General features: G+C 36.9%; 4 protein-coding genes across 4 annotated transcripts; all 4 read right to left on the bottom strand.

Annotated features, from left to right (window-relative positions):
- Window positions 1-105: 105 nt before the first annotated feature.
- LOC132164227 (UDP-glycosyltransferase 87A1) lies at window positions 106-4,572 on the bottom strand. The gene is made up of 3 exons (XM_088519007.1): window positions 4,379-4,572; window positions 1,719-2,386; window positions 106-1,065 (listed from the first exon to the last, which is right to left on the bottom strand). The coding sequence occupies exons 2-3, from the start codon at window positions 2,203-2,205 to the stop codon at window positions 194-196; spliced, it is 1,359 nt and encodes a 452-aa protein (XP_088375133.1). The 5' UTR covers window positions 2,206-2,386; window positions 4,379-4,572; the 3' UTR covers window positions 106-193.
- Window positions 4,573-6,199: 1,627 nt separating this feature from the next.
- On the bottom strand, window positions 6,200-8,330 carry LOC132164159 (UDP-glycosyltransferase 87A1-like). Its single transcript, XM_059574595.2, has 2 exons — window positions 7,719-8,330; window positions 6,200-7,372 (listed from the first exon to the last, which is right to left on the bottom strand). The coding sequence occupies exons 1-2, from the start codon at window positions 8,314-8,316 to the stop codon at window positions 6,495-6,497; spliced, it is 1,476 nt and encodes a 491-aa protein (XP_059430578.2). The 5' UTR covers window positions 8,317-8,330; the 3' UTR covers window positions 6,200-6,494.
- A 1,023-nt stretch (window positions 8,331-9,353) lies between these two features.
- LOC132163167 (UDP-glycosyltransferase 87A2-like) lies at window positions 9,354-11,555 on the bottom strand. The gene is made up of 2 exons (XM_059573354.2): window positions 10,973-11,555; window positions 9,354-10,369 (listed from the first exon to the last, which is right to left on the bottom strand). The coding sequence occupies exons 1-2, from the start codon at window positions 11,526-11,528 to the stop codon at window positions 9,468-9,470; spliced, it is 1,458 nt and encodes a 485-aa protein (XP_059429337.2). The 5' UTR covers window positions 11,529-11,555; the 3' UTR covers window positions 9,354-9,467.
- Window positions 11,556-12,433: 878 nt separating this feature from the next.
- On the bottom strand, window positions 12,434-14,590 carry LOC132164162 (UDP-glycosyltransferase 87A1). The gene is made up of 2 exons (XM_059574598.2): window positions 13,983-14,590; window positions 12,434-13,637 (listed from the first exon to the last, which is right to left on the bottom strand). Exons 1-2 carry the CDS (start codon window positions 14,578-14,580, stop codon window positions 12,760-12,762), a joined length of 1,476 nt encoding a protein of 491 aa, XP_059430581.2. The 5' UTR covers window positions 14,581-14,590; the 3' UTR covers window positions 12,434-12,759.
- Window positions 14,591-14,711: the final 121 nt, after the last annotated feature.

Genomic DNA, 14,711 nt, shown 5'->3' with positions numbered 1-14,711 from the left:
CGGCAATAATATTGCTGGTTCTGTTGAGTTCTTTGTAGTGCAGAATTGTTGGATGGCATTGGCACCAGTGTGCATTGTACAGAGATGCTGTTAGCAGATCGAGGCATTGACAAACGTATCCACCGAGTTGATCAACTTTTTTGGAAATGATACAAAGAAAAATGTCTTCGTTCACAATATAAATACAGAATTACTAGACATTTTTGTAATCTCCACATCGTTCTTCGCATTGTGAAATGTCCCTAAGGAAGGCATTGATGTTAGTTTCAGATGAACCCTTCTCAGCAATCGCACGTTGACATATCTGTTGGAGTTCACTTGCTCTGCTCCTCATTTCTTTCACTTCCTCACTTTCCAAATCCATGAAATTCTGCACCAGCACTGCAATTTCCTCCCTTGTCACCAACTTGTCCACTCCCACATCTTGCTTAACCCTCCACCCAATCCTCCAATCCTCCACAATTAGCTTACTGTTTGGGTGTTGATCCACATCTATGGGGAATGTGAGAAAAGGAACACCACAAAACACACCTTCTTGAGTGGAATTCCACCCGCAATGCGTCAAAAACCCCCCTATTGAAGAATGAGACAACACCCTCAACTGCTCGCACCATGGCACTACTAACCCCTTATCACCACAAATCTCCTTCAGCCTACAAGCCTCGCCACGCGCCACCCACAAGAATCTAACACCACTATCTTGCAAACCAGCTGCAAGTTCATCCATTTGAGCACTAGAAACTGAGAAGACGCTTCCCATTGAAATGTATAAAACAGAGCTTTTCGGCTGGCAATCGAGCCATTCAAAGTAGTTGAGGTCACTGTCGTGGGAAGCTTGTGAGGAATTTTCTGAAAGATCCAAGTAAGGTATGGTTGGGCCAATGGCATAGACGGGGAATGGGAACTCTGCTTTTAAAACATCAATTGCTTGAGATTCAAACTCGCAGATCGAAGCGAATAAGAGATACTGTGCCTTGGTCACCCATGAAATATTGTTCAAGGCCATATCCAACGTTTGTTGTTTCTTCACATCAATCCATGGAGGAAGAAGCTCATCGTCTTTTGCTGTTGCATGCATTCATATAAGTAGAGATACAAAAGGCAAACTTCTATAAAGAGAGATTGGCACTTGAGTAATTATATTAATCTTGGCATTCAAATTCTATGAATGATGCATTTTGTCAACAAAAATAAAAAAATGCTATAAGACCACATTAATGTCTTAGACTTAGAGCATCCCCTCTTCATATTTAACATTTCTCTAAATTTTTAATAAAATCTTAAAAAAAAAATCATTTATCAAACTCTTTATTCAAGGTTATATTTAAGTATTAATTTAACATTTGCTTTAACTCCACTCTAAATATACAGACAAGACATCAAGAACAAAAGTTATTTATTTTTTAATAATTTTGGTTGTCAGCGTGGCATTTTAGTAAATCTTTCACATGGAATAATGAGAGTGAATTTCATGGCAATTATATTTATTAATAAAAAATAATATTTAGTTAAAGTAGAGAAATATTTAGAGAGTTTAATATTTGATCATTTTAAAAAGTAGCTAGTTAAATAAAATAAAATAAAAAGAACATTTTTAAAATTAACTTTAGAGAAATTTTAAAGAGCTAATGGGAATATTCTTGCATGATGTTATTTTTCTGTTATTTTAATTTTCCGTAATCTTCCAAAATTTTCAAGTTATATAAATTCAATCCTACCTGAGATGTCAATTGGTTTGTTTTGGGCCAAAAGATTGAGATGTTGCATGACCGAGAACGTCGACGCCGACATGGGCCAAAACGACGCCACCGGAATATTCCTACGGTTTCCGACGCGGACCGCCCAAAACAGATTCGTATCAGCCACGATAATCGTCGGTGGCGTCTCAAGCCGGTCCAGGAGCCTCTCAAATGGAGCTTCCATCTTCGTCAAGACGGCTTCGAAGAACGTGAGAATGTCAGCGCCGCGAACCAGCTCCGATGGGACAACATTAGGTATGGAGGCGAAGCGTATGTTTTCCGGCTTAGGGTGGGAGCCGATGAGGCCGAGCCATTCCTCGGTGACAACGAAGGTGACAAGAATGTCGGTCTTCTTCGAAGCTAGTATCTTGCAGAGGTTCAGCATGGGGTTGATGTGGCCGCGACCCGGGTAGGCCATGGTCACCACGTGGCAGGCGGTGGTTGGTGCTGCTTTGATGGAGTCCATGCCCAGATTGCTGATACGATCGCCAGTGATTCAGTGAAGCTCTCGGAGATGGGCTTTTGGGAGCAAAACTAGGATCACAGACTTCACAGTCTTGACTTCACAGTCTTACCCGGAACTTGATGCGTGTATAAGTTTGACCGTCAAATAGTGTCGCATGCCGTGACGTCAGGAGTTGTCCCGGCTGGTGAAAAAAAGAGTGGGATGACTTTTTTGCCCAACAAAACTTTAATTTTTGTCTTTTTTTTTTTTTTTTTTTTTTTTTTTTTTAAGAAAAACAAAATAAAAAATAAAAAAAATATTTGAAGCAACCCTATCTATTTTTTGTCTTTTTTTTCTTTGGCATTTTAAAAAAAATGAAAAATGGTATTTTTTTCATAATAATGTCATTTTTTTTTTAAAAAAATGTCATTATTATGAAGAAAAATAACATTTTTTTTATTTAAAAAAAAATACTAAATAAAAGAAATGCCAAAAATAGATAGAGTTGCTTCAGACATTTTATTTTATTTTATTTTTTTTAAAAAAATAAGGCAAAAATTAGATTTTTGTTAAGCAAAAAAGTTAGGCCATTAGCATTTGCAAAAAAAAAACAAAAACCCAAACATTAATATAATAAGGACTTGTTTGAGAGGCCTTATTATAATGTTGTTTTGCAGCGGGAGTGAAAAATATTAAAATAGTTGCTACTTAGAGCATCTCCAAGTATTTTATCTAGTAAAAAAGTACAATTTTTTATTTTAACTATTGTTTTTTCATTACACATTTCAACATATTCTCTCATTATGTACTTGCTTTAAAATATAATTTCTTATTCTTTTTTTATTATATTATTGCTAACACTTAATTAAAGGGGAAAACAAACACATATATAGAAATCATTCATAAAAATAAAAATAAACACATATGAAGAACATTCATCTCACATACAGGTACTAATCCATAAAATTAATAACATAAATAAATTTTTTTATCTAACTACAATTGATTTGTTTTCATCTGTGTGTTTCTATGCAATAATTTTTTGCAATTGATTTGTTTTCATCCGTGTTTCCATGAAATAATTTTTTTTCTGCATTTAATTTTTTAATTCAACTGTGTGAAGAAATTTTGTGAGCAAGAGATAAATTTTGTGTGAAAAAATTTTGTGTTTGAGAAAGAGACGTAGCAGATGTGAAGAGGTGTTCAGAAGAAATAAAAATTGGATAAAAAGAGACGAAATAAAGAAAAATAAACAATATTTTATTCATTTAGTGTGCTACTGTAAATAGCTCCAAATTGCTATTCAGTGTAGCAATATAGCTATTCTAGCTAAGGGCAAACTACTCTGTTGGAACTAAAAAAAGAACAATAATAGCTAAATATAACTAATATTAGTCTTTTAGTTAAGTTGCTGCAAGAACGGATCCAGAAAGTCCGATGGCTTGAGCCAGGTTAAGACATAAATTATTATTTTTTAATTGAAATGAAAAATATATTAAAATAGTTAAGTAACGGTGAAAGTATAAATGAAAAATACATTAAGATTTTCAGTACTTTGAGATATTATGTCGGTACATACTAGCTTTAATGTAAGCTCTTCGAATTTTCCCTCGTTGATTAAACGCAATCCAATCTAAGACTAACAACATCCAGTAAACTAACAAAAAAACCAATGTTAAATACTAAAATTTAAAAATGTAAAATAGTAAAATAGTTGGGACCTTGGAACGTGCAACTTGAATTAGTTGAATGTATCTTTTTCACAAACCCATACAATTACAAATAGAATTTTACTTTTTCAACCTTTGAAATTGCCAAAAAAGAAGAGAAAAGAAACAAAAACCAATCAGTGAATCAATGAAAAACCCATTCCCAACGGCAACAAGCATAACCTTTTCTCTCTCTCATCCCTCATTCAAGTCATTTAACCGCATTCAAAATTCAAATCCACTGAAATTCAAGAAACCCAAGAAGAGAAAACAGAAAGAACAGTGAGAAAGCAAAGACAGAGCATAGAGCAAGAAGTGCCAAGAGGCAAGAGGCAAGAAGCGCTGGCTGCAGATACTGCCTAAATCCAGCACTTGTCGGTAGTGAACAAACTACAATGGTGATTGGTGAATCCAATTTCTGGGAGAAGTAAAGCAAGCATAAAAATTGAAGAAAAAAAATTGAAGTTAGGTTTTTGAAAACTTACAATCTACTGCCGCGGCTGCTGCCTGCCGGTGCCGGAGATCAAGACTTCAAGTTCAAGTGAAGTTCTTTCAAGTTTCAACTTCTTTGAGACTACAGAGGATACTGAAAGATCAACGTTTGCAGTAGCGATTTCCAAGTTTTTATTTTCTTCTGAATTTTTTTTTTCGTTCTACTGCGAAGTCTGCAATATCGGGATTTTCCTTCTGCAATCGACAACTCTTCTGTGTGTTTGAATGGGTTTATGGGTATAAGCCTAAAAAAAAAAATCTAGGGCCAAAAAATTGATTGGGCAGGGCAAAAAAATATATTGGGATAGGGCCAATGGGCCTAAATTAATTTTTTTTCTTTTTTTACTGGCTAAAATTTTTAGCTTGCAAAATTGGGGGAGGGCCCTGGCCTACACCGGCCCTCCCCTTCCTCCGTCTCTGGGCCAGCCTGCTGGAGATGCTCATAGGGTCTTGTATTCCTCGGCTTTATTTTAATTGTGCTCTTCTTAAATTGCCAGCCTTACCTCTTAGAAAGGATCAAATATTTTTTTACCTATATATTTCCTATTATTTTATTATACTTTTTTATACTGTTTTATTTTTATTTTGGATTTGTTATTAAAAAATGCATTCATTATTTATTATTTTGAAAGAAATGCTACACATCTCAAAATTTCTTTTCAAAAATTGGTTTTCAAATGATATGTCACTATCCCATGAGTTGGTAACACACCTCCCAAAATAATAAATTTTATGAGATGGTAACACATTATTTACGAACTAGCTTTTGAAATTTTTTTTTTTTAATGTGTAACACTTCTCTTATTTGAGTCCTATGTTATATATATATATATATATATTAAAAGAAAATGTGCACTATGAAAGCAAACAAAGCTTTGTATTGAAAAAAAAAAGAAGGAATTTTTATATTGCTAGTGCCTAATGGGTGTGAACGTAAACAAAAGGTTTTGGAATTTAGTGTCCGGGCGACCTTTTGGATTTTATATGTATGTTTACTTGTCGACTGTCGTCGGGGCCACCTTTTATTTTTATTTTATATAAACAAAATGTGTTGCGTTTGTTTAAATTAAGTAGTTTTCTACCAAGAGTAACATTATTGATAACTTGTATAGGAAAGACCGCCTTGATCCCTCTCCTCCGTAACAGGATTCTCTCTGTTTCAGTTGACATAAATAGCATTTATTTAATGTAAAACAAGAGATAATATTGTCTTAATATTAAAATTGAAGGACAAAATTTATAATGTTATGCATCATTTCACACTAAATTGATACTTTCATTTTATTTGAAATGGAGAATCATATTCTGTATTTATTGTAACAGAATCATTTCTATTTCAACTAAAATAAGAGTATCCATTTAGTATAGAAGAAAGAGCATCTTATTCTGTATTTAGGAAAAATCAAAATACTATGCTTACTTGGATTAGTGGGCTTTGGCCCATTTTGCAATCCATTTGAATCATGAAGTTAGTTAGTTGGGCCTGCATTAGTTTCAAATTCCGCCTTAATTCTGTCAAGTTACTGAGATATTCCCTCTCCTCGCCTGTTATACGGTTGCACCTCACAAAAAAAGAAACATTAATGATCAATCGCAATACATTCCAAATGTCTTTTTCAATCTTAAGCATATTAGAAGATAAAATTTGATCAAGTCAAGCATATCTAAGTAAGACAATAATCCCATAATTTACTCTTCCATGTTTCATGAAATTACATATTACTCTCCATCATAATCGATGTGAAAATATAGAAAGAAGGTTTGTAAAGAGAAAAAGAAGAAAGGGAAGAAGAAGAGAACACAAAAGACTACATCTTTATTCAGTGATTTGAATGTGACAAGAGAAAAAAAAATATAGGCATATGAAGGGAACACATCCCATATATCTTGGCGTGAATCATGAGTTGTGATGGGAGTAATATGCAATCCATGAATCATGGAAGAGTAAATCATGAAATTATTGCCTTGCTTGGATATTCTTAATCAGATTTTATCTTCTAACAAGCATTGCTTGCTTTTCACGGGAAAAAATCTGTTGTCGGTGCACCGAGCATACTTCCTAGTGTAGCTTCTGTATAATGCTCTGCTAAAAAAGCTATTCTGGTGAGTCTATTTAAGAATGCTAAGGAAGGCATTGATGTTAGTTTCAGATGAACCCTTCTCGGCAATCGCACGTTGACATATCTGTTGGAGTTCACTTGCTCTTTTCCTCATTTCTTTCACTTCTTCACTTCCCAAATCCATGAAATTCTGCACCAGCGCTGAAATTTCCTCCCTCGTGACCAACTTGTCCACTTCCACATCTTGCTTCACCCTCCACCCAATCTTCCAATCCTCTGCGATTAGCCTACTGTTTTGGGTTTGATCCATGACTATGGGGAAGGTGAGAAAAGGAACACCACAAAACACACCTTCTTGAATGGAATTCCACCCACAATGCGTCAAAAAACCCCCTATTGAAGAATGAGACAACACCCTCAATTGGTCGCACCATGGCACTACTAACCCCTTATCACCACAAATCTCCTTCAGCCTACAAGCCTCATCACGCGCCACCCACAAGAATCTGACACCACTGACTCGCAAACCAGCTGCAAGTTCATCCATTTGAGCATTAGAAAGTGAGAGGAGGCTTCCCATTGAAATGTATAAAACAGAGCTTTTCGGCTGGCAATCGAGCCATTCAAAGTAGTTGAGGTCACTGTCGTCGAAATTCGCTTGCGAGAAATTTTCTGCAACATCCAAGAAAGGTATGGTTGGGCCAATGGCATAGACGGGGAATGGGAACTCTGCTTTCGTAACATCGATTACTTGAGATTCGAGCTCGTAGGTGGAAGTGAATAAGAGATATTGTGCCTTGGTCACCCATGGAACAAATTTTTGGATCCTCTGCAACATTTGTTGTTTGTTCCCATCAATAAATGGAAGATCTACCAGACGTGTGGACGAAATTCCAGGGATATAGTCGACACGCTCATCGCCTTTCGCTGTTGCATGCATACAAGTAGACATACAAAAAGCAAACTAATTATATCAAGAGAGATTGGCATTTGAGTAACATAATCTTGATACCAAAATGAAGAAACTGTGAATAGTGATCCGTATATATCTCTACTTTATAATACAAATTATCTTGAAAGACAAGCAATTTTAAGCTTTTATATTCAAATTCTTTGAATCATATATGCATTTTGTCAAGAAGAAAAAAATGCTTATAACACATCAGTCCAAAAAATATTTATACCAACAAAATATTTTATATTTTGTTTTGTTCGTTATTTTATTTATTTGTTTGTTTTTGAAAAAAGAAAACAGGTGTAAAGATGTAGTCACCTGAGATGTCAACTGGGAAATGTTTGTTTTGGGCGAAAAGATCGAAATGTTGGAACACCGAGAACACCGCCGCCGACATGGGCCAAAACGAAGCCACCGGAATATTCCTGCGGTTGCCGACTCCGACGGCCCAAAACAGAAACGTATCAGCCACGATAATCGCCGGCGGCGTCTCAAGCCTGTCCAGTAGCGTCTCGAATGGAGCTTCCATCTTCGTCAAGACGGCTTCGACGAATGAGTTTATGTCGGCGGCGCGAACCAGCTCCGATGGGACAACATTAGGTATGGAGGCGAAGCGTATGTTTTCAGGCTTAGGGTCGGAGCCGATGAGGCCGAGCCATTCCTCGGTGACAACGAAGGTGACGAGAATGTCGGTCTTCTTCGAAGCTAGTATCTTGCAGAAGTTCATCATGGGGTTGATGTGGCCGCGACCCGGGTAGGCCATGGTCACCACGTGGCATACGGTTGCCGGTGCTGGTTCGACGGATCCCATTCCCAGATTGCTGATACGATCGCTTCTCAACCTAGGAGAAAGGTTTTTGGGTCTAACCCTGGGGCCTGGAAGTTGGTAATGTTTGACCGTGAATTCGTGTCGCATGCCATGACGTCATTCTAATTGATATCTCTGGTTAATTATTGCACCGAAAGGCGAGTGCAATGCCTTTTCTCAGCAATTTTTTATTTTAAAAAAATTATTTGAAACATGACAACAAATAGAATTAAGACAAAAAAAAAAAAGAAAAAAAAAAGCTGGCACCTGACGCTAAAATCAATATAAAATTCTAAAGGCAGTAATTTGAAAAGTTTTAGATAATTTTTAAAATTATTATTTAATTAAAATTTAATAATAATTAATTATAAATTTAATAATAATTTTAAGATTCATATCATCTATTAATAAACATAAAAATTACACAAAAAAATAAAAAAAACCTTATAACATTACTAACCCCGACGCTAAGCTCCAAAAACTTTTGTTTATGTTCACGGTTCACACACCACAGGCAACATAAAATATCTTGGTTTTTTTTTTTTTTTTTTTTTTAAAAGACAAAGCTTTGTTTACCTTCATCGTGCACTTTGCGTTGCACTGCAACAATATAATAGGGCACCGCAAACAAGTTATCTACAAGATGTGGAATTAGGACTTTGAGGATCGGACAGGAAATATGAAAATTAAGCTTGGAAGTTCTCTGTCACGGGCTCACATCCCTAACCCTTCCTACCACAGCAAAGGCCATTAAATAGGATTTTAAAAATTGTTAAAAATTATATTTTTTATTAAGTATTTGTTGTGTGAAATTGTGATTTTGGTTTAAATTCGTACATTTTCAAATAAGCATCTCCTAAATAAGCTACTTATAAAAATCTTAGATTATTTTTTATTTTTTTATTTTTTTTATATTTTAAATTATGCAATTTTTAGATCGTAATATCAAACGCCTTACGTTTTGCAATATTTTTAAAAAATGCAGATTATTTTTGCGAAATTGCAAACTAAAACGCATCCTAAGGAGGATGTCGGTAGTTTGACTATTAATGAAATTGAATTTGAGATGAATTATTATTAAATTTTGATTTAAAAAACACATTCATATTGCCAAAAAAAAAAAAAAAAAAAATTATTTTGGGGATTAACCTACTTCGCATATTGTGAATATATAGTTCCAAAATTATATTTACCCCTAAAGGGGAAAAAAAGAGGCCTTTCTTGAGGCAGAAACAAACTGCATATATGTATGCTGATCACTAGCCATGGCTTTGTGAAATCCCCCTTATAAATGCATCAAGGTTTGTGTGTGATGATCCACCTTCTGCAATAGCTTGGTGACAAGAATCTTTGAGTCCTCTTGCTCTTTCCCTCAATTCTTTCACTTCTCCACTTTCAAGATTCATAAACCTCCGCACAAGCTCTGATATTTCTTCTTTGGTCACCAAAATGTCATCATGATTTCCTGCCTCTGATCTCTTTATCCTCCACCCAATCCTCCACTCTTCTACAATTAGCCTGCTATTCGCAACTTGGTCAAGGAACAAAGGGAAGGTGAGCATAGGAACACCGGCGAAAGCAGCATCCAGAGTGGAATTCCACCCACAATGCGACCAGAAACCTCCTATGGAAGAATGGCACAACACCCTCAATTGCTCACACCATGGCAGAACTATCCCCATGCCACCACATCTCTCTTTCAACTGAGAAGAAGAGTCTCCGCGAGCCACCCACAAGAAACGAACACCGTTATCACGCAGCCCAGCTGCAATTTCATCCATTTGGGCGCCTGAGACTGAAAGGAAACTTCCCAATGAGATGTACAAGACAGAACCTGCAGGCTGGGAATCTAGCCATTGGAGGTAGCTGGGGTTGTCGTGGCTTCTTGCAGAGGAATTATCTTCAAGCTCCAAGAAAGGTACGGCAGGGCCAATAGGGTAAACAGGAAAAGGGAAAATTGCATTTAAGGAGTCAATGGCTTGGGGTTCAAGCTCGTAGGAAGAAGTGAACAGAAGGTGCTGTGAATTTGACACTGTTGCAATGCATTCCATTGCAAGCTGCAGTACTCGGAGGTCGTTCTCATGGAAGATTGTTTGAAGGTCGGCTACTTGTGCTGAAGAAAGTCCGGGAATGTGATCCACATGTTTGTCTTGATCAATTTCTATCACACACAGGCAGACATACACAAAGTTTGATAAGACCACGTTAAATAATTAAAAATATATAAGATTATATTATGTAGACCATTAAATAAAATAAAATTTTGGGTATTCCTTTAGAAACTGACACGACAAATAATAATTTGTCAAATAATTTTTTTTAAGAAAATCAATCATACTCTTTCTTATTTCACAAATTATAAATTGTTACATTAATCTATAATTGTCGAGAATTAATTAATGTAAAAGAACTTAAATTAAGTTCACCTACCCGGCCAAATAAATAAGTCATACACAAGCTCTCTTATTATGCACAACAATTAACAGATATGTTAAAGGCTAAATTTAGACTTAGACAGATAAATATATATTAAACACACCCACCAACCCAACCACCCCAAGTACACGGTGTATATACGCTGTACGTGCAATGAAAAGAGAATGTTAGACTTACAAATAAATTTTATAATTTTTTTTTATAAATTGATACGACATAACATCATTAAATTTTTTAAAATTTAAATTTATTTTATATTTAATTATGTTCTGTCCTATCAATTTGTAAAAGTTTGTATTTAAAGCATTCCGGGTATCGGAGTACTTACTTAGATCGAGCGGTAAATTCCGGCTTCGTGTGAAATCGGAGTACTTACTTAGATCGAGCAGTAAATTCCGGCTTCGTGTGAAAAAATGAAAATGATGTAACATAGAGAAAAAAGTAGCCGGCATGGTCCAAAGTGAGGCTACCGTAATATTCCTGCGATTTCCTACGCCTATCACCCACGGTAGCTCAACGTCACCTAAAATGGCACGTACCGGTGGCTGAATCCGATCCAGGAGTTGCTCAAAGGGAGCTTCCATCTTCGTCATCGCGGCCTCGTAGAACCCAGGGAAGTCGACGGCTTTTAGACGCTCGGGGGGGACAAAGCCGTTTGGCATCGTGGCGAAGCGTATGTTTTCAGGCTTGGGATCGGAGCCGATGTAGCCGAGCCACTCTTCGGTGACGACGAAGGTGATGAGAAGGTTTGGTTCTTTTGAAGAGAGTAGTAACTTGCAGAGGTTCATCATGGGGTTGATGTGGCCTCGGCCTGGAAATGGCATCGCAATCACGTGGTGGACAGTGGTTGGTTGTTCAACCACAGACGGCTCCACTGTAGACATGGGAACTCAGAGAGAGAGAGAGAGAGAGAGAGAGTGGTTCTCTTCTGAATCTCTGATGAACTTTTGGAATTTCTCTAATAAGGGTATTCTTGGGCTATGATTTATGATGACTTTTTCTCTTTCCCGTTTGTCTTTAAGGTGTCCGAATGGGCAATTAATATAAATAATGATAAGAGGGAGATAAGATAGGAATCAGACAAACAATTTTGACATTTATTAAAATTAAAAAAACAAAAAACATAGTTTACATGCAACGGAGAGCCACTACTCCTGAAAATACTGTACATTATAGACAATTTCCGTACCTAAATAAATGTACAATATTTAATTTTTTTTTTAAAGAAAAAAAATAGTTTGATTTATTTTGAAAAATGTGTTTTCTATCTATAAATTAGACTTTTCTAGATATGCCCTCTCTCATTTTTGGAAGTTTGCCAAACCTACACTTGGCGATTGGTTTTGCAACAGCTGTTGCTTCTGAATCACTTTTCCCCTTCGGGTGTTATTTAAAAATTAAGTTAAATACTAAATATCTTCCTTGAGCGTTTATTGCTTTATTTCTTTTTATTTAGGGTTTAATTTTTATTATAGAGGTTCATGTGATTTTGATAATAGACCAAATTAGTTATTCTGTCAGTTAACTGTTAGTTGATTTAACAAAAATTTATGTGGACCAACCAAATATTGACACGTGTCACTTACAATATTATTCATAATTTCACACTAAATGAATACTTTTCATTTTATTTGAAATGAAAAAATCTTATTCTGTATTTACTAGAACGGGATCCTCTCCATTTCAATTCAAATAGACATGAGGAGTAATATTATTAATTTCATTTAAAATGAAGAAAACCTTATCCGTATTTATTAGGAGTAAAGCTCTTACGTCGGTGGAAGGAGAAATCAAAATACTATGCTTAGTTGGATTAGTGGGGCTTTGGCCCATTTTGCATTCCGTTTGAATCATGAAGTTAGTTAGTTGGGCCTGTATTAGTTACAAATTCCTGCTTAACTCTGTTAAGTCACACAGATATTTCCTCTCCTCCCCTGTTGTACCTCAGGAAAAAAAGAAACATAAATGATCACTCGGAATACATTCCAACTGTCTTTTTCAATCCTAAGCTTTGCTTGCTTTTCACGGGGGAAAATTCTGTTGCGGGTGCACCGAGCATATTTCCCGAGTGTAGCTTCTGTATAACTCTCTGCTAAAAAGGCTATTTTGGTGAGTCTATTTGAGAATGCTAAGGAAGGCATTGATGTTAGTTTCAGATGAACCCCTCTCGGCAATCGCACGTTGACATATCTGTCGGAGTTCACTTGCTCTTTTCCTCATTTCTTTCACTTCTTCACTTCCCAAATCCATGAAATTTTGCACCAGCACTGCAATTTCCTCCCTCGTGACCAACTTGTCCACTTCCACATCTTGCTTCACCCTCCACCCAATCTTCCAATCCTCTGCAATTAGCCTACTGTTTTGGGTTTGATCCATAACTATGGGGAAGGTGAGAAAAGGAACACCATAAAACACACCTTCTTGAATGGAATTCCACCCACAATGCGTCAAAAAACCCCCTATTGAAGAATGAGACAACACCCTCAATTGGTTGCACCATGGCACTACTAACCCCTTATCACCACAAATCTCCTTCAGCCTACAAGCCTCACCACGCGCCACCCACAAGAATCTGACACCACTGTCTCGCAAACCAGCTGCAAGTTCATCCATTTGAGCACTAGAAACCGAGAGGAAGCTTCCCATTGAAATGTATAACACAGAGCTTCTTGGCTGGCAATCGAGCCATTCAAAGTAGTTGAGGTCACTGTCGTCGAAATTCGCTTGCGAGAAATTTTCTGCAACATCCAAGAAAGGTATGGTTGGGCCAATGGCATAGACGGGGAATGGGAACTCTGCTTTTATAACATCGATTACTTGAGATTCGAGCTCGTAGGTGGAAGTGAATAAGAGATATTGTGCCTTGGTCACCCATGGAACAAATTTTTGGATCCTCTGCAACATTTGTTGTTTGTTCCCATCAATAAATGGAACATCTACCAGACGTGTGGACGAAATTCCAGGGATGTAGTCCACACGCTCATCGCCTTTTGCTGTTGCATGCATACAAGTAGACATACAAAAAGCAAACTAATTATATCAAGAGAGATTGGCATTTGAGTAACATAATCTTGATACCAAAATGAAGAAACTATGAATAGTGACCCGTATATATCTCTACTTTATAATACAAATTATCTTGAAAGACATGCAATTTTAAGCTTTTATATTCAAATTCTTTGAATCATATATGCATTTTATCAAGAAGAAAAAAATGCTAATAACACATCAGTCCAAAAAATATTTATACAACAAAATATTTTATACTTTGTTTTGTTCGTTATTTTATTTATTTGTTTGTTTTTGAAAAAAGAAAACAGGTGTAAAGATGTAGTCACCTGAGATGTCAACTGGGAAATGTTTGTTTTGGGCGAAAAGATCGAAATGTTGGAAGACTGAGAAAACCGCCGCTGACATGATCCAAAGCGAAGCCACCGGAATATTCCTGCGGTTCCCGACGCCGACGGCCCAAAACAGAAACCTATCAGCCACAATAATCGCCGGCGGCGTCTCAAGCCTGTCCAGTACCGTCTCGAATGGAGCTTCCATCTTCGTCAAGACGGCTTCGACGAATGAGTTCATGTCGGCGGCGCGAACCAGCTCCGATGGGACAACATTAGGTATGGATGCGAAGCGTATGTTTTCAGGCTTAGGGTCGGAGCCGATGAGGCCGAGCCATTCCTCGGTGACAACGAAGGTGACGAGAATGTCGGTCTTCTTCGAAGCTAGTATCTTGCAGAAGTTCATCATGGGGTTGATGTGGCCGCGACCTGGGTAGGCCATGGCCACCACGTGGCAGACGGTTGCAGGTGCTGGTTCGACGGATTCCATTCCCAGATTGATGATACGATCGCTTCTCAACCTCGGAGAAAGGCTTTTGGGTCTAATTCTAGACCCTGGAAGTTGATAAGGTTTGACCGCCAATTCGTGTCGCATGCCATGACGTCATTCTAATTGATATCTGTGGTTAATTATTGCACCGATCGGCGAGTGCAATGCCTTTTAGGCTTTTATCAGCATTTTTTATTTAAAAAACAATTATTTGAAACATGACAACAAATAGAATT

This window comes from Corylus avellana, chromosome 8, assembly GCF_965113065.1.
Source record: "Corylus avellana chromosome 8, dhCorAvel1.hap1.2, whole genome shotgun sequence".
Classification (NCBI taxonomy): Eukaryota; Viridiplantae; Streptophyta; class Magnoliopsida; order Fagales; family Betulaceae; genus Corylus; species Corylus avellana.
This window is presented reverse-complemented; position numbering and strand designations above follow the sequence as displayed.